Source organism: Peromyscus leucopus, chromosome 12 (genome assembly GCF_004664715.2).
Source record: "Peromyscus leucopus breed LL Stock chromosome 12, UCI_PerLeu_2.1, whole genome shotgun sequence".
NCBI classification, from domain to species: domain Eukaryota; kingdom Metazoa; phylum Chordata; class Mammalia; order Rodentia; family Cricetidae; genus Peromyscus; species Peromyscus leucopus.
In genome coordinates, this window is record NC_051073.1 from 53,880,857 (window position 1) to 53,901,469 (window position 20,613).

The window sequence follows — 20,613 nt, forward strand, 5'->3', positions numbered from 1 at the left end:
TGCATCAGTTTGTACATCCCCTCCCTCATTTTCCCCATCTTTCACTTAATGATGCACCAGACTGAAAGAAAAGTAGCTTTTGCTAACACACATATGCCTGAATCAGGCAATACCTTCCTGTTTTACCCTGTTTCATTTAATTGTTTAGCTCAAAGAATGAGTTACCATAAAATCCTTGGGAAAGCCACAAGAATTCACTCAGATGTTATGAATTTTATTTAAGAATTTCAAAACAGAAAGGAAAGATTGCCTCTTCATAGGTACATAGCTTTAAAGCATGCAGTGTTTCTGCTTGTAGGACCACAAGGTGGAAGGGGTTATAATGGTTTCCATGACAATAACAGCCACTAAAACAGGTAAAGCATTCCTTCAAAGAGCTAGATGACAGAGTGGTAGCCAGTATTGGGAAACTAATCAGAGCTGATTGCCTATGTGTGTATTTCCCTATCTGCCTCACTATAACTGTGGAGAAAAGAGAAATTGTTGGTGCAAGGAAAAGGCAATATTTAATTCAGAAACTTGGACTGGAATTAAATTCTCAGACTCGGGAATAAGTGGCAGAACCTACCCTTTGCTACCTTTTTTTTTTCTGTAAGAATTCACCAGGGTAACTCTAGTTAACCCACTTACTTTTCTAATTTAATTAAATAGCCATAATTCCTGATCTAAACCCCACCCCTTTCTCTCCTCTTCTCTCAGATTGCTTCCTCTGCTCCCTGATAATTTCTCTCTCCTGCTTTCAAAATTAAATAGGAAAGCTGGCCTCAGAGCTGTTCTCAGCATTTCAAGTGCGAATCTTTCCCATCAAAATCTTCACAAGGAAAATAAGTCCCATCATCACTGAGGTGACAAGGTCATGATGCCACAGCTCCTGCTTTGAAGATTTGTTTCTATTTTCTTTCTCTTGGAGAGAGATTTTTGAAAGGGGGGAGATAAAACCAGGGTGACAGTTCTGATGATTCTTTTAGAAACTGATCAGTGTCACCAGACACTGGCTATGACAAAACCCTATTCTGAACTGTACTGCCCCCCAACTCTGTTTTTTTTGTTTTTCATTTTGCCTGGAATGTTTGAGAGGGAAATCTGCAGAGATGAAAGATGCCCAGTTCTCACTTTGGCTTCTCAACTACCTAACTTTCTGGAGATATTTCACCTCCAGGTATCATTCAAGCATTTCGTTTCACATCCTAGCTCTGCTATTTGCTGGTATGTGATTCTGAGCAAGTTAGTGAGTGCCCTTGTGCCTTAGTCCCTCTGTTATAAAATAATATTATCTATTATAGCACTGGTGCCTGGGTTACACCATTATTGCATAAAATATATTCACTGAACATGTTTGGCACTTATATGAATAAATAAAAACATAATAAAGTGTTTAGGATAATACTTAAGATATAAAACCATTTTTGATTGGTTGTTAACTTTACACATATAATCATTATCCTCAATATTAGTTTTTGATAAGGGCACATGTTGTTTTTAAGAGTACTTCGCAGTGAGAATTTTTATTCATTTCTGTGAAGGAATGAAAAGCATAAAATGTTTAATGAAGAACTCACCCATTTTTTGGTGTCTGTGAAAGAGCAAATTTCACTTTGTTTGTATTGTCCTGTCCCATGGCTCTGTAGGTACTATATATTTCCAGAATTGGAGCTGATATTAGGATTGCTACATACTCAATGATACTTTCTGTCTACTATTAAGTCTGGCATGACTTTGGTAGGTGTGAAAATTATATGAGATTATAACTGTGTATATATAAGACCCATCCTACTAGCTGTGGACCTATTTATTTATTTCACTTGTTTATTTCCTTATTTTGGAAAAGTATAAAGTGATAGCAGAATCATTCACTCTAGGTCACAGGGATTCTTCGAGAAACAATGTTATTAAGTTTAAAATACTGCACAATGAATCATACACCAATTCAAAACACTGTCTTCCCCTACCCCCAAATGGTATTTCAAATTTCTTTTTCATCACCTACCAAATAGATTTCATAATAACATGCACTCTGGTTGTAGATAACATGTACCCTTTCTAGATTAGGTACATGACATTTGGGTATTATTAATTTGCCCATGGGGGTGTGTTGAATGAAGTTGAATAATCTGAAATTAAAATGATTCTTTCTCATAGGAACAAACATTCACCAACTAATCCCCCATAAAGTGTGTGGCATTTGCATTTGTAACTTTTAATCAGCTATGGTTATTACCAGTCATAAATGCACAGTAGTTCTCAGAACCAGCTCAGGCAGTTATTCAGACATACAAGGGATATAAGTGGATCAGTTGGACATAATAAAAAATAGTAACAAAATGGGATTTTTTGTGAGGTCAAATAAAGGTCATATATTTTGAAAATGAATAGATTTCATCATTTCTTCTGGACATGTAGAGGTTTGGAGGAAAAGTAAAGTTGGAGAGGAAGAAAAAGGAAGCAGTTAGTGCGTGTCAGGTAGGAAATGAGTGGGACTGTTATTCAACCTTGGCAGTGTAAACATGTCTCTCTCTTCCCAGGGATAGGAAAGAAATGAACTTCATATTGTGGCATTTGCAGACAGTGTACTGCTTATACTTTTGAAGATAGATAGCTCAGCAGTACAGGGGAGTTAAGGAGTGCCCTCAGCCCACCCTCGTCTCTGGATGGAAATGCCAACAAGCCAGGTGATAAATAAGGTCTAGTGGCAAAACCATCTTTGATATTTATTATTGACGGGTCTTAATTTAGTCTCTTGATGGGGTAAATATTACACTGAGGGGAATGATGATGTCAGTGATTTTTTTTTTAAAATTTGTTTGTTTGTGTTTTTGAGGTAGGGGTCATGTAGCCCAGGATGACCTTCAACTCAATGTAAGGCTGAGGTTGGCCTAGAACTCCTGATTTCCCTGCCTCTGAAGGGCATATGCTACCGTGCCTGGCAAATGAAAGTGATTATGAGAGGAAACTTATCATTTATCCATTCTGAGACTATACAATGTGTCAGGAACTATGTTAAATGGTGTCCATACATGAACTCATTCAGTTATCACAGCACAATGGGACAGTCCTATCACCCTTTCATCCCACAGGTAAGGAACCTGAGACTGACCTGCCCAAGGTGCTGAGCAGTTAAGTCTTCAGTAGGACTGGATTTCAGACCTACATTTGTAACTCATAGCCCATGCTCTAAATAATCAGGAAATGTTGACTTTCTGTATTTAAAAAAAGCACTGGACCAAATGAGACCAAGAATGGGCTGTGTCGTATAGAATCTGGGCCACCCAGCTTTCTTCCATTTTCTAAATGTTGGGGTTCTGATTCAGGCAGCATCATGTGCTCCTCACACAGTCATGATGAAGACTGAATTGAAATATTTCATGTATATACTGTTCTCTCATTACACACGAAAAAGGATAGAGGAAAAGGACCGCTGGAGAGTGACTTGATGAGCATCTCCAGGATACCCAGGCAGCTGACTGAGTGCTGAAAGTTTGTACAGTCTGTGTTCAGCAACACAAAGGGGTATGTGTCACTTAAAAACCACCAGTAAGTATTTTCTAAGGAGCAGTGATGTGCTGACACCCTTTGAACTGCTGTGATGCTGAAGGTGTACAAAGCTGAGAAGGTTCTGTTCTCAGAGGGTTTATGGTTGAAAAAGTTTACTTAATAGTAGAATGAAGGCACATGCCAGTTGAGAAGGAAAGGAAGTATAGATCAATTAGTTGTTACTATTTTGTGTAGAAGAATATAGTAGAATAAATAAATGCCCATTTCATCGTATCTTGTGTTCTTGAATGTTTAATTAAAGGGATAGCTTCAGTGTCTGTCAGGGAAGATGTTTGTTTGATGTTAAGTTCTAAAAACCAGGGGCTTCCTTCTTGCTGGACAGATGTGACCATCTTCTCCAGAAGACTTGAATGTTGTTCATTCTTGGGACTTTTCCCTGGGAAGGATTCACCCATGGTGGTGGTCCAGGGGTATGGCTGAGCTACTCATCTATCTTTTCCCTACATATGACTACTCTTCTTCTTTACACCCTAGTTGTCACCAACTATATTAGTTACTTTTCTGTTGCTGTGATGAAAATACCATGGCCAAAGCAACCCACCGAAGAAAGAGTTTACTTTAACTATGGCTCCAGATGGATCAGAATCTATCTTGATGGGGAAACATGGCAATAGGTAGCAGGCACGGCAGTGGGAACTAGAAGCTGAGAGACCACACTTTCACCAGGAAGCATAAAACAAGAAGCAAACCATAAACGCCATGAGACTCTAACCTTTTGATGATGTCCTTCCTCCAGGAAGGCTCCACACCTAACCCTCCCCAGGTAGTGCCACCAACTAAGGAGCAAGTAGAAGCCTCATAGACTCTCTATGGTTGGTCTGTTAGCTTTTTGAGTGGCCTGATAGGGAGTTTCTCTCTCGTCCACCTCACTGATCTCCAAAGAAATAGTGACCTCTGAGAGGGCAGAGCCTAAATGTGCCTGTCAGTGGCTTTGATCCTTGATTCTGTCAGGCAACCTATTCCCATGTCTGCCATAACCATAAGAGTTTAGTCAATTTCTGTCTAGCGTGTGCCCAATTAAATGGCTAGCATAAATATATGCCTTTTCTTAAGCCTAGATTCTTCCCAACTCCAGTTTAAAGGGGGAGAGCATCATCCCACTTGAGGCCTTGAGAAATACATGGACTAGGTATCAATAGAGGGAGAGAGATATTCTGTTATAATCTTCAAATATCTTCAGAAACTTCACTGATGTAGAAGAGGTAGATATTGGAAACATTATTTTATTGCTAAGACTTGCTAACCCATAGATGATATGAGTTGCCCATGGCTTGGCTAACTCTAAGCACTGGCTTCTTGTGCTCGCATCAGGAATGGCACACCGGTAGTCTTGTAGCTTCTCTTTGTTGAACTCCCCTCTCTCATCTCTATGCTGAGAGATAGATGCTCCTGAACTTCATCACCGGGAAGAGAAGGCTTTTCACAAAGTTGGCAAAAGGAAACCCTGACATCTTTGTCTATCCTATTTTTGAAATGGCATTTGGAATGTTAAATGTTTGTGTGGGGGGGACCGCTGGTGTGCATAGGCGCACATGGAGGTCAAAGGACAACTTTGGGGAGTCAGTTCTCACCTTCTACCCTGTGGGTTCCTGGGAATCAAGCTCAGGACGTTGGTCTCTGTACCGAATGCCTTTACTTACTGAGGCTAAGCCATCACCTCTCTAGCATAAGATGTTGGAATTTTTAGTTCATCAATATTAAACAAATATTAATCCATCACCTGCCATGTACTGATTCCTGCATCAGTTTAAAAACTTGGAATCCAGAAGCAAATATAAGCAAGTTCTTTCTCATATGCTGAGCTTCTCTGTTAGAAAGCATAACTATTTATTTAGTGGTGTTTAAACCATTTAAAACATGCTACTTAATATTATTAAGGAAATAGGTGAAAAGTACATGCTAAATAATATATGAAATATATCATAGACCTATTTTTTAATCACTAGCTATTATTTGAGAATTTAACAGTAGTGTTATATAGAATCTCCCTTATTTGGTTCCTATTCTGACAACTCAAGGTCATTTTTTTTTTCTTATTGATTCTGCAACAGCAGCAATATGCTGCTCCCTTCCTTAAGGAAAAAAAATAAGTTCTTTCACCACTACTCTGCTAGGATTTCCAGAATCCCTCTTTGTTCACACATTCTCTTGGGAAATTATTCAGTCATGAAAGTATCTCACTTGGCCTGTAACTAAGAAAGGATTTTTACTAGACCCTGAGTCAGAGCTGAATCAAGTTATGACAGTTGCTGGAAAAGGCTTAAAGGTTTCATTGCTTCAACCTACATTCTCTTTCCTTTTCACCTTGGAAAAATCTTCAAACCAAGAAAGCATAGTGTGGAAGGAACCTTGTATGCTCCATCTGTGACTATTCTCCTCTACATCTGCCCAGAAAAATTCGAAGACATTTCATCTAAGAAAGTAGAGGAGGCTCATCCATCCCTCTTTCTCATCTAGAAGGGGGCATTTCAATATAATTATGGATTCTTAACTACATTTAAAGCAAATGTAGAGGCACTAGTGTAAATTGGTTTGATACTTGCATAGTTTTCCTAAGGTATTTTGATAAAGTATCAATTATGACCACAAGTAGAATAAAACTTCATTAAAATAAATTATTAATAAGAATAGAATGTATCATAGGTAGGTGTTTGCTAAATTTCATATGTGTGTATTAATATTTTACTCCAGTTATTTTATAGGCCAAATCAGATTTTTTTTCATATGCACAAAAACTTTGTGTTAGAGGAAACATTGTTTAGCACATCTTTTGCCCTTTGCTTATGTTTCTTAAAAATGACTTGCTCAATCAAATCAGTCATATTTTAGTTTACTAAAGACGTTCTCAACTTCTTTTATTTTTTTCTTTTGCTCTGATAAAACACCCTCACAAAAGCAACTTAAGTTAGAAGGGGTTTATTTCCACTTACAGTGCAAAGGTACAATCTATCACGGTAGGGAAGTTAAGCTACAGGAGCTTGAAGCAGCTGGTTGTGGTATTCCCCACAAATAGGGGGGAGAGAGATAAAGGTATTTGTTTAGCTCATTTTATCCTTTATATTCAAATAGGCAAGGACCTGAACCAAAGGAATGGTCCAGCCACTTGTAGGTTAGATCTCCTACCTCTTTATCTTCATAAACATAATCCCTCACAGGCATGCTCAATGGCTAAACAATCACTCAGAGGGGTTCTTGGAGGCTGGTATCTTAGATTCCAGATGCTGTTAAGTTGACAATTAACACTAACCCATCACAACTCCACCCTTTGTCAATTTGATTCTCAGGTACACCTCTAAGCCATATCCTCTATCCTTGTTCCCTTAGACAAGTAATCATCTTATAGTGCAAAAATACATCCAGTTGAACTTTAAAATCTCCACAGTCTTTAATAATTCCAATACCCTTTAAAAGTCCGAAGTCTCACCTGAGACCTAATACAATTTCTCAACGGAGAGTGCCTATTAAAACAAACAAACACACAAGCAAACAAACAAAAAACAAGTTACATGCCATACTTCTAACATATAATGTCTAATAGCACAGAATAAACAGGCATTATTCCAGAATGGAATAATCACAGTTAGAAAGAAGAATTGCCACACAATAATGGCTGTTAAAGTATTTAAAAATCAGTCATATCTCAGAGGAAAAAAATGAAAAGTTAAAATAATATTTGTAGTTGACAGAAGTATAGAGCATACCAAAGCTGCGCTTTGTTTGGAAGATTGAGTGTTCTTGTGATAATTGTAAAACCTTAACTGCACTGAGGTATCCCAGAAAAATGCATGTTATTTTTAGTTCTGAACCTTAGGCACTTATGAAACCTTGCATCCATCTCCTTGCTGGTGTGTGTGTGTGTGTGTGTGTGTGTGTGTGTGTGTGTGTGTGTGTGTGCTTAGCATAGATACTCTGTTGTACATAATGTCAGTGTTAAGACAGTGTTTCACGGAGTGTTGGCTACAAGAAACTTCAAGCAATCCTAGGTTCGTAATGCAATAAATTTGAACTTGAGGATGAGTACACTTGGTAAAGGAACTTAGTCCAAACATAGGCTGGACCACTGACTCGTGCTGTGGATGAGGCAAGCTGATTTTTCTGAGTACTTGTTTTCTGGATTGATCTCTGGGTCCTCGGGAGTCAAGTGTCCTTAATTCTGCTTGGAAACCAAAAGCAATAGAAATGGCCTGTGATTTGGGGGGATTGGGATATGGGAGGGGTGGGCTTTTCTGAGGCTTTCCGATTAATAGCGTATAGTGAAATATCTCACTTCTGGCACTGAGATTTTCATTTGAATAACTCATGTTTTATAGGGGAAGCATTGTCCACCCATATAGGAGTTCAAACACCATTTTTAAAAATTGTACGTTTTTGATTAGGTTACAAAGCATTGGGCTTCCATGATGTTTTTTTATGTATCCTTAATTTTGGCTTACTCACTTCCTCCTGTTTTTCATTTTTGAAATATTTGTGTGTTTTAATGGGGCATGGTAGCTTTCTTGAGTCACTGGAGGGCCTGTTCGGCATGTTGGCCTAATATGAAATAACTGGTTTGTTTATCCACAGAAAGAGTAGTATTTATATTGAAGAACCACTTGGCATCAGTGCCTCCATGCAGATGTCCTATCATATAAGCTAGTGCCTCATTCAGAAAATCCACAATTGAGTACAACAAATAACATCTTGGCTTTACTCTGTGCTCCATTCACAACTGTTAATTTTACAGGGTTATGATTTCATCTCTGAGCAGAGGGCTCCTGGCAGGGACAGATGCTCTGCTGCCCCAGATTGTGCTGTGTGTGTCCCAGTAGGAGCCTTCAAGAGCAGCAGGATGGCAGGAAGGAGGTGATGCCTCCAATAGAGAAGCAGTTGCAGCGTGGCTCTGGGAGGAGGCAGGAAAGAGGAGGATGGGCCTTGTCAAAGCACTGTTACTTCTCTTTCCTTCTGCACAGAATCATATGTGTGATTAGCCGAGGGAAAGGAAGAGCTTGCCTTGAATTTTATGGAAAATATTGTCGATCTTGATTTTCGACTCACATGTATCTTATTTTAAAAGATACCTTTGTGTATCCACTAAGATGATGATGGACCTAAGCAATGACAGGTCCGTACATTGGTCCAAAGAATATCAAACAGGACCACATCATGATTAGCTGGATCTGGGTCACTGGGTTTGGGCTGGTGTGACAGGTGGAAAAGCATACTGTGTGTTGACTGCTGTGGCTTACTTCTTAAACTAAAGCAAAGGGCAAAGTCAAAGCCAAGGGCAGATTAGGATCAAGCATGGGACACAGTACACAATAAACTCTTTTATTAATTTTTTTTAGAACAAGTTGCTATACTGCTTACTGAAATAACTCACAGCCCCTAGAACAGGATTCACAAACGTGAGCAAAAGCGAGATGCTCAAAGCTTAGCCATTGTATTCATGAACTCATTTCGACACAGGATCTGCGCATGATTGGGTTCCTCAACATTTCATTTCCAGTGAGGAGTGCCTATGAAACTACTCCTTCCTCTGGTCTGTGCGCTGTTAACAGTTGCTGGGAGAGGGTGTGGGTGTCATTTTCTTCAGTGGTATAGCTCTGATAGGTTGCCTATGCTCCAGCAAGTAATTTCTCACCCATGTTCACGCAAGCAACTTTAAACTCAGTGGATCACATATAAAAAGGAGGATATGAAATCAGCAGTATGGCTTCTTGGGAAGAAGTGTTTTGGCAAGAGAAAGAGGGAGCAGATGATAGATAGATAGATAGATAGATAGATAGATAGATAGATAAACAGTAGAGGGTGTGTGAAAATAGGTAAAATTCATTATATAAGTGAATGAAACTGTCAAAATAAAAATATGTAAATATATATGAAGATATATATGTATATAAATTATATACATATGAAGAAAAGGTAAAGGAAAAAATTAGAGACTATTAATAGCCAGCCAGGGCACCATGGTGAGTATCAATATGATGCAGAATTTTGTGTCCTTGCCTATTCATTTCTTTCCATGACTATACCTTTTGTTCCTACCTTCTGATTGAATTTCCAAATAGAAAAAGGTCATTTGTTGCACATGTAAGACCATAAATGTTATTGCCAAAAGGTATTTCATGTCTGTACTACTAGAACGCTTTATTTATGATAATAAACACTAATTTTAGGTTTAAATTACATTGGGGCTATGTTTGGGACTTAGTGAATTTGGACCATTTTTTTTTAAAACAATCAAAACAAATTTTCTCACCTTTTAAAACTCAATGATTATTACTATTTTCTTTATTCCAATTTTGGAGGCCTGGTATGCTTATTGAGATAACATTGAGATAGTTAAACAGTTGGTCACCAGCATCATAATTCATCACATTCTGAATTGTTCAAAGTCTTGGAAGTCATTTCTATTTTGCATAAATCCCTGATGGAATTTGCTGTTGAAATATTTAGCATGTTCCTTTCCTTGAGTATATTAATGTTCTGATCATGCTTGTAAGCTTAGGGGAGAGAGATGGATAGGCTGTTGCATAATATTTCTTAAATCATTAAGTTTTAGTCCTCAGAAATCCTGAGAACTCAATATCTTTGAGCGCCCTTTTAGAAAAACCTAAGGCAAATGTGATTTTAGTCACATCTAAAACAAGGCTTGTTTCAATTGCTCTATAGAATAACATTGACTTGAGAATATATATCTGAGCTAACATCAGTAATTTTGTTTGCTTGTTTGTTTACTTTTTGTTCTTTAAAGTAAGGGTGTGTGTCTCACATTGTAGCCTAGGCTAGCCTGGAATTCATTATGTAGTTCAGGCTGCCCTTGAATTTGCTGTAATCTTCTTACCTCAGCTTCTTGAGTTCTTGAATTATAGTGCTTCTCCAGGACATCCTTCTAATTCTTGGAGGTCAGAGGACAGTAATATCTGGTTAGTAATTCAGTTCTGTAATCCCTGAATAGGGAAGCTGAGAAGGAAGGAGCTCTCATGCTTCAGGCCAGGCAGGGTTACACAGCAAAACCTTATCTCCAAGGAGTGGCTGGAGAAGCGTCTCTGAGGATTGATTTGAATCAGAGTGGATCACTCAATAGCTCTCCAATGTCTAGATTTGAGAACACCCTCTGAACTTTCCTTTTTGTCCCTCTTATGTCCACAAAGGTCGAAAAGAATGATGAGGACCAAAAGATTGAACAAGATGGTGTCAAACCGGAAGATAAGGCTCATAAGGCTGCGACCAAAATTCAGGCTAGCTTCCGTGGACACATAACAAGGAAAAAGCTCAAAGGCGAGAAGAAGGGTGATGCGCCAGCTGCTGAGGCCGAGGCAAACGAGAAGAAGGATGACGCTCCCGTGGCTGATGGCGTGGAGAAGAAGGAGGGAGATGGCTCTGCTACTACTGATGCAGCCCCAGCCACCAGCCCCAAGGCTGATGAGCCCAGCAAGGCAGGAGATGCACCTTCTGAGGAGAAGAAAGGTGAGGGGGATGCGGCCCCCTCAGATGAGAAGGCCGGCTCAGCTGAGACAGAAAGTGCCGCTAAAGCTACCACTGATAACTCGCCGTCCTCCAAGGCAGAAGATGGCCCTGCCAAAGAGGAGCCTAAACAAGCCGACGTGCCTGCTGCCGCCACTGATGCTGCTGACACCACCCCTGCTGCAGAGGATGCTGCCACCAAGGCAGCCCAGCCTCCAACGGAGACTGCGGAAAGCAGCCAAGCTGAGGAAGAGAAAGGTGAGCACTGTAGCAAGGGTGGATCATGGGTGGGATGCACCAGGGATATTAAGCCTGGAGCCAGACCGCCTGCACCATCCAGGGGGAACTGTCTAGACAACTGTCTGGAAATCACCAAAGTTATACTGAATTCCCCCAAATCTACAAGCCTAAGCAAAAACCGAGAAAGAATTACATGGCAGCCAGTACTGGAGAGTTCAGACAATTATCTTAATTGGATTGATATAAACAGTCAAGCTTGATAATCCCAGTTAAAAGAAAATGTGCTGTATGCTGATAGACTTAGTTTAATAAGTAATTACTGAGACTACATTTATTTCATGGGTGGGAATTAGCTAATGTGATTATTTGGCTTTAGGAAGAGCCTCCTATAAATACAGCCAACTCTTTATTGATTATCTAGTGTGTGAATTGCCAGCAACAAAAATATAATCTCAGCCTTCCTTTCCCTATCACACAAAGTGTTTCTGGGCATTCCACCCACCACCAATTGGTGAGTAGTATGTGTTTATATGTGTATGCTCTGGAGAATGTTAGCTATGACACTAATTGGGGTCAGACACAATTAGGAAAATAAGTCTGTTGATGTTGCCAAAAACAAAGGAAAAAAAAACCCAAATACATAAATTATCATTTTATTATCAAACACACTACTCTCATATGCATAACTAATTGAGAGTTGACTGTGAATATGAAAAGGTACTGGATTCTCTTCAGCTTGGAGCTATAGCATGGAAGTTGGAGTGTTTTTATTATGACAGCCCAAAGAGCCTGCACAGAGTTGGAATAGAACATCCTAAGAGTAGGATAAATGTAATAATAGACTTCCACCCCGGGAGCTGGTCCTGTCCCTCACTCCAGCATATCCACAATGGTGATGTCTCCAAAGTCTTTCGATAATCTGGTGTAACCAAGAATACCTTTTATGTTGCCTTCATCACTGTGACTATTATACAAGGAAAACAATTTAAGGTAAGAAAGACTTATTTTGTTGCACAGCTTCAGATGTTTTAGTCCATAATGGGCTTGCCCTGTTGCAATGGGCCTGGGGTAAGGCAGGATATTATGGCTGCAAGAGTATATGGCAGAGCAAAGTTGTGTACCTTGTGGTAGCTAGGAAGAAAGAGATGTGTGTGTGTGTGTGTGTGTGTGTGTGTGTGTGTGTGTGTGTATATATGATAGATCTTTTAGAGATAGATAGATAGATGAGGTATATTCTTCTAAAGCATATGCATATTTTCAACGAGATCTCACCTTCTTTAACTCCACCATCAGTTTAAAGTCTATTTTGCATCAATCAGTGGAAAAACTATTGATTAGACAAAGACTTCTGAATCTGACCCTCCCTGAAATCCCTTTCATGGATACACACTGAGGTGTGCCTTACTAATCTCCTAGGTGACTCTCAAATTGACAATGAAGATTAACCATTGTACCTTTCAACCCAAAGGTCTTTAGACATAAAGTTACTTCGGACTAGTTTAACTGGGCTGGCTTGCCCCTTTAGAACTTTATCTATTTATCCTACAGACTAAGGGTCTAAATTTGGGACAGATCACTATCTTGAGAAAGTTCATGAGACTAGACTACAGACTAATCGAGGAATGTTAAAACATCTGGCCTTCAGATTGAGAAAGAAATCAGTGAACAGTTGCCTAGATGCTAAATCATGGCAGAAGATTATTCTGTAGTTTCTCAGGTCTGTTTTTTTTTTCTTCATTTTAGCCCCCACATTCTTTAAATCTCTAGAGTATAATAATTACCATAGTTATCAGCATCCTCTCACATTCCAGCTCCAAATAAATCATGATTCTTTCTACCAGTGACTTATTTTCCCAGTAAAAGCAAGGCATGTGACTAAGGCATTGGTTTCAGATTATTCAACGAAACTGTCTTGATTCCTTTTCTTTCAGCTTAGAGTTTAAGCCTCAGATAAGATGTCTGGGAATCACTTTGCAGATATCTAGAGTGTCATTCTGTAACTCTTGGAAGCCAATCATGCTTTTCAAGTCTATGACATGTTTGACATTCCTTAGATCATATTTTTAAACTAGAATTTCTAAAGTTTGGAGAATAGACACAAAGATACAATGTAATTATATATATACTAATTTGGTTTGGTTTTATAGAAAGAATTTGTTGAATCAATGAAAAATCTAATATATATATTTAAGAATAGGCAAAGAATTCCATTTATTGTTTTTAAGCTTTGATCATTCTAAATGACTGATTATAGTGTTTTAGTATTCAATAAATGTTAAATATTAGAAGACCAGAAATTTACTAGATTTAATTTATATTTAATATTTTTACCTACCTATAGAGTCCTCCTATAACTTTGCACATTCTAATCATTTATTTAATTTAAAATGTGTTTAGTCACTGAATGTGGATAGAGATCATACTCTGTCTTAAGCTTTTTAAATTCCAGATTAAAAAATATCTGATCTAAGGAGACTGTATAGTGTACATTGAAAGGTTATTGGGAGTGTAGATGAAGTTTAACATGGAGGTAGTCCAGGAGGCAGTAGATGATGTATTTGGTTCCCTCAGGTCATATGTTTTAAACTGAGATTTCTGAAGTTTGGAGAATAGACACAAAGACGTGGTATAGCTTTAGGTCTATTGCATCTTAGCTTTGGAATGATACTTTTATCTTAGTTAGATTCTGAAATGCAGCTTGTAGCTTTTCTGGTCTGAATTCTATCAGCCTCCTTGTTGAGTGTGACAAGCACAAATTATTCAGTCATGGTGAATCTCCTGGAATCACAGAAACTAAAGGTGATAGTCCCAAATTCCCAGAGGCTCTGCCACGTTTCCTCCTCCCACCCCATCATTGAGTTTCATTCTAATCCTGGTTAAAATAACAGAGTAATTTTCAATCTGACTATATTATTTGGAAATGGACAGCTACAAGGGGTTGTTTAAGATGCCATGGCTGCTTAAAGAGGCATGAAGAGATAGGCTAGCTATGTACAATAGAGACAGGGGTCAAATAAATCCTAGGGGATAATCTAAGAAAATAAAATAAGCCGGGCGGTGGTGGTGGTGGTGGTGGTGGTGGTGGTGGTGGTGCATGCCTTTAATCCCAGCACTCAGGAGGCAGAGCCAGGTGGATCTCTGTGAGTTCGAGGCCAGCCTGGGCTACCAAGTGAGTCCCAGGAAAGGTGCAAAGCTACACAGAGAAACCCTGTCTTGAAAAACAAAAAAAGAAAAAAAGAAAAAAAAAAAGAAAAAGAAAAAGAAAAAAGAAAAGAAAAGAAAAGAAAAAATTTCAAATAAATTCTGATCACGGCTTTAATACATATGGAAATTATTTGTAAACTGTGAATATATTATTTACCTATGCCTTTAACTATTTATAGCTTTGTTATTGGTGAGTACCACTTGCAACGATAATAATTTATTTTCTTGTTTTTCTTAGTTTCCCAACTATATATATCCCTTCTTCTGTTTGCACATACTCAACACTCAGTGTACCTTTGACCACTTTGTAGGAAGACGATTCTGTTATAGGAAATAGGATGCTGGAACACCTGTAGAACACTCCCTCCTTCACTGATGAAAGGGAGAACCTTCAAGCCTCCTTTAATCTTACTGTCCTTGGAGTTTCCTACTGAGCAGTCAGCATGCACATTGGCTTTCAATGATGGAGTTCTTTGCTTGTGTCCCTTACCTCCAGTACTGCTGGTGGATTTTCCTCAAAGGGAACTCCAAAAATTCTATTGATATAGTATTAGCAATGTTACCCACGTAGGAGACTATCAACCAGTGATTTGACTGGGTGGTTGACACAGAGCATGTGACAGATGCAATAGGAAACATAATTTTGAGTCACCTAAGTATTCTGGGTATTGATTCAGTTAAACTTCATTTATTTATTTTAATTTAAAAATGATATTCCCTTATTTGTTAAGTGAGTGTTGGGGGTTGCCACATACACATGGAGGTCAAAGGAGCCAGTTCTCTCCTCCCACCATGTGGGTCCTGGGGATCAATTCAGGTCAGCAGGCTTGGTGGTGGGTGATTTTACCCAGTGAGTTATCTCATCAGTCCTATACTTTATTGTAGTGTCATTACATCTTTCAAAGTGGGATTATCAACACTGGTAAGGGAAACAGGGAAGTTTACATTTGCAACTCTCTGCTGAAGAGAGAAATTAACTAACTGCCTTTGTGTCTCTTGCCTTCTCTTTTATCTTTCCTTCCTCTTTTCCTCTCTTAATTTCATCCTCACTTTCTTTTTTCTATTTTTTTTTTTTTTTGAGACAAGGTTTCTCTGTGAAGCTTTGTGCTTTTCCTGGAACTCACTCTGTAGCCCAGGCTGGCCTTGAATTCAGAGAGATTCGCCTGCCTCTACCTCCCAAGTGCTGGGATTAAAGGCATGCGCCACCACCGCCCGGCCTCATCCTCACTTTCTTTATTTCCTTCCATTTAGAATAACTTCTGATGTTGTAGGAATCCATTTCACAAAGATTTGTAAGATATACTCCTTTGATATCAGGGTATTCTCATTTGTTAGGGGAAGTTTGATGAAATCCAGTGAGTGGCATTTAAAATAATCACATTAATAATCTCAACTGAATCATGCCAATAGGTATGGGATATTTTTATTTACAATGTTCTTTAGGTAAAAAAAAAACAAACAAACAAATAAACAAAAACCGGTGCTTCAGTGGCCCAGATGCAATTTAATCTATGCCATTAAAAAGCTTTGCATCGGGGAGAACAGGGGAATCTGTGGCTATTATGTTGAACTGAATGGTGTTGTAAAATAAATTAAAAAAAAAAAAAAAGAAAGAAAATGTCCTACATCTGTAGGCTTGCTTAGATCCCCCCCCAAAAAAAAGCTTTGCATCATACATCTACCAGTAGCTAAATTATGAGCAAACAAAACAGATGAAGATTGATAATTTCTAAGATAATTATGTGTAAGAAAATGAAATACCCAGCCTACAGTTACAGATTTAGAGAGATTCTTTCTTCTATTCTTTTTTAGTCCCATCCCACTCTTTAGCTCGCTAAAGGACAAGCCAGTTTCACCAGGTTGTGTGTTAAGAGTGGGATTTCCCTTGGGTATTCATGATTGCTTGGCAGGGTGCCGCAGAAGAGGTTTAGATTTGAAATGTGGCTTCAACCACTTCCCAGATTTATATACAACTCATAAAGACTGAAATTTTGAATTGTGAAAGTCCATAAATGTTGTTTATAAAACATGGGCACCCTGTCAGCTTACTCAGTGGAACACAGCTTAAATACCGTTGATTATTAAGCTTTTATGGAACACTTTTATATTGCTAGAGTAATCATTTTTATTGCCTTCACTTGACAACAATCCACTCACATTTGTTAATATTTTCTTTTCTATTTTTTACAGTCTGAAGGCGAAGTAGAAAGGTATTCTGCCCACAGACAGAGTCACTGACTGACAAAGGAGGGTCACACTGATAGGTCTCTCAATCTATCTTTGCATAGCTGTGTAGTTTTTGAAGCTAAAATGTGAATCTCCTCTCCTCTCCTCTCCTCTCCTCTCCTCTCCTCTCCTCTCCTCTCCTCTCCTCTCCTCTCCTCTCCCCTCCTCTCCCTCCCCTCCCCTCCCTCCCTCCCCTCCCCTCTCCTCCTCTCCTCTTTCTCTGTCTCTCTGTCTCTGTCTCTCTCTGTCTCTCTTAAATCTTAGTAGTTGTGCTAAACTCTGATTGTTCTTTTGAAGTCCCAACCAGGACATTTCTGAGGCATGTTCTGTTCTGCATACCTCTAAGGTAGGCAGGGGGGAAGTATTCTGGAACGAAGCGATGGAAGGTCTGGTCTCAACAGTACACAGCATTTAATAAACAGTTGATTAAGAGCCAGTCTCTATGTTAAATGCTGCATGGTAAGTATATCATTGAATCACTGTAACCACTCTGTGGTATAAATCAATGCTATTTCCTTTCCCCCTTTACGTGAGAGAAATGTGAAGTTCAGAGATTAAGTGAGGTTCTCAAATATTTTCTTTTCTTTTTTTTTTTTTAAACATTTTTTTTGTTGTTTTTTGAGACACGGGGTTTCTCTGTGTAGCTTTGTGCCTTTCCTGGAACTCACTTGGTAGCCCAGGCTGACCTCTAACTCACAGAGATCCGCCTGGCTCTGCCTCCTGAGTGCTGGGATTAAAGGCGTGCGCCACCACCGCCCGGCTCTCAAATATTTTCTTACTGTTTTTCTTTTTATTTATTCTTCTCTCATGCAATGCATCCCTACCACAGTCTCTACTTCCCTCCACTCCTCCAAGCTCTTCCTACCACTTCCCCTCTCCCCTAGATTTACTGGTCCCCCATTTCTTTTTTAAAAAGAGCAGGCATCTAGCAAGCATCAAACCAGAAAGCCGGCCCCTACACACTGAACCCTTACATACACTCAGGCATATGCTATTCTGAAAGAAAAAGAGAAGAAAGATGACCAAGGACTCAAATATTTAGGCTAACATAACAATATCTCCCTTATTTGAGTGCTCCATGGTGTTGTTGGGAATTATTAGTGATAACACTTATAGGGAGGCATCCAGTAATGCTCATAATCCTGATCAATTCCTTATCAAGCTCCATCACCCCAGAATTATGAGAAATAGTAAACTAATTTTGATCTTAAAGTCCATATTCAACAGAAGTGCCCCACTTGTTAGAACCAGGTAAGCTACAAAGATCAGTTAAAACTGTTCAAAATAGAACTGTTGCTGGTATCATCAGACATACCTGGAAAAAGTGAGAATTACAAATTGAAAATTTCGAGTCTTTATTGGCCACAGCAGGCCACTTACAATTAGGATGTGCCCAGCCTAAATTTGGCTTCTCTGAATCAGATCCTTTTCAGATACCCATTTAGACTCCATCCCTTTCCCCAGTAAGTATGTTTCCAAAGGATCCAATGCCTTTATACTATCTGGGACTAGATTGCTACAGAACTTTCTAGAAAACACAAATTGGAGTATGATTTCTATTTCTGTAGTTCCAAAGGAAGTAAACAAACAATAAGATGAAGAAGTAAACTTCAGAATCAAAAAATACATTCTTGAGGCCTTTTATATCTTCTTTCATTGTTCATATAAAATTATTGCTCTCATTTAATTAAAAAAAAGCTAACAAGCAGAAAGGCATGCATATCAGTGCCTTAATTTTAGAATTGCTATATTATGCTTAGCACTGAAAATAGAATATATAATAAAATATATAATCTAGAATAGTTTCAGGTATAAATAGGCATTCATAAAATATTTTGACATGTGCACACATCCACATCCACAATCTCGGGAGTATTATGAAAAGAAACGTGAGCAGTAAGTATTACACTGAGAGTTCATTTAGCTAACCATGGAGAGAAAGCAGAGTGCTCAGTCTAATATAGAAGAAAGCTGATTGCTCAGCCTTCACTCTGCTCTCACACCCATAGCTCCATTACATGCTGAATGCTTCCTAGAGCCAAACATGACTGGAAAGAAAGAAGGAAACAGTGGAGCTGCTTCAAGCTCTAATAACTGTGTCCTTAAAGATGTCTCAAGACGCGATGGCTTACAGCAAAATAAAGATGTAGAAAAGGCATGAAGGCATGCCTAACTTCTTGACCTCATTTGAGTTTTCTATGTTGAGAAATTGAGTAAATCAGGCAATCAAAACTCATTCTAATTCAGATAATAAAAAAAGATTTTCACTTTAGCCTATTTCAAAATTCCAGACATTCATTTCACAGCAAACAAATCTTGGCTTTTTAAGCAAATATTTATTTGGGGATTGCTTTAAAAGAATATTTACAAATTGTCTTAAGGGTGATGAATAGCAGCATGTCCTAAATAGATCCATATTATAGGCTACACTTGGAGCAATCTCTCAATGTTCTTAGTGTAATAGATGACTTACCACCTCAGATTATGAGATTGAGTTCTTAATCAGCTTTAACTGATATTTCAGGCTAGCCGTTTGTACTTTAAGCTTAGTTTTGGTATCTGTAAAGCGTATTTGACTACGTTTTCTCTGCCTTCCAAAAAAGCAAATGGTAGACCAAAGGGACACATTTAAAGTGTGGCAAATGCTGTCTTCCCTAAGCATGGCCACTTTGCCGTTGTCTCTTGTTATCTACTAGGCAGTATATGTGGAGGAAGGAGTTGAGAGGAAAAAAGAGAGAATTAGATAGATGAGTTCATTGGATAGAAGGGAAAGAATCAAGGAAGCCAGTTCTAAGAAATTTTGTAGTCATACTTGAGGTTCAACAAACAGCAAAAAATGGAAGGTGCTTTTAAATCTATATTATACTTGAAATTAGAAATAAAGATTTGGAAATGATGATTCCCAATAAAGTTAAACTCCTACCTTATAGTCCTCCTAACCCAGACTCTATGATGGAAAACTATAATTATGTTGACCATATTTTGTTGTCAATAGTTCCTTTTCCTCCTAGACTTAATTCATTATTTATGTAACGTTATATCCACTTTATTTCATTAAGTAGTTATAATGGTTTTTATTGTCAGTTTGATTGGATTTATAATCACTAGTAGATTGGTGAGGTATACACTTAGGTATATCTCTGAGGGTGACTCAAGAATGGATCAGCTGCTGGGAGGAAGAAACCATCCTATTAGTGGGGCCTGGGAGGAAGAAAAGGGATAAGCTGGAAAAGCCATCCCGGTGCTGGCATTCCATTCTTTCTGCTTTCTGTCTACCATGAAGCAACCCCTCTGCTACACACTCCTACTATCACGATATATAACCAATGACTATGACCATTGGAAATTGTGGGCCAAAAAGCCAAAGTTGTTTCTGTTGGGTGTTTTGGCCACAGTGAAGACACAAGTAACACAGTCAGTAAAATGTTAAGCATTTGAGATAACTTGGAGAGTTGGATTCTCTCTTAAATAGAGAAAGGACACATCCTTTCACATCATCAAATATCTAATGAGCTTTGGAAAGATTTGCAAGCAGATAAGTCATATTATATGGAAAAATATATAATTTCCTTCTAATTCCTTAAAAAAACTATATTCTCTGCAATAGGCTATTTAATCATTGGTGAAATTGGCTGATAGTCTTCAGCATTTGCATTTAGGCAATATTAAACATCTGTGGAAAAGATAGCATAGGTAATATATAATATATGTGATTGCTCAACAATTCTCAAACCTGTTTTCAGTTTTCATGCCACAAATTAAGAGGCTGTGAAAGAGGAAATATTTTGGTTTGTCCATCTCATCCCATCCTATTTGGGAGGAAAACTCAAATACTTATATTCAGGTAGAAAAACATACACAAAGAAGGCCATTTGCCCTTTTTTTTTTTTTTTATAAATTATGCTTGCTGTAAGGGCTCCACATAGGTGGTACATGAACAGTGAA

At 38.5% G+C, this 20,613-nt stretch overlaps 1 protein-coding gene across 1 annotated transcript in view; it reads left to right on the forward strand.

The window, feature by feature from the left end:
- Positions 1-20,613, forward strand: part of Gap43 (growth associated protein 43) — a 95,510-nt gene that overhangs the window by 38,052 nt on the left and 36,845 nt on the right. The window contains exon 2 of the mRNA XM_028872103.1: positions 10,686-11,256. Coding sequence (XP_028727936.1) covers positions 10,686-11,256 — 571 coding nt within the window. The remainder of the gene's footprint in view (positions 1-10,685; positions 11,257-20,613) is intronic.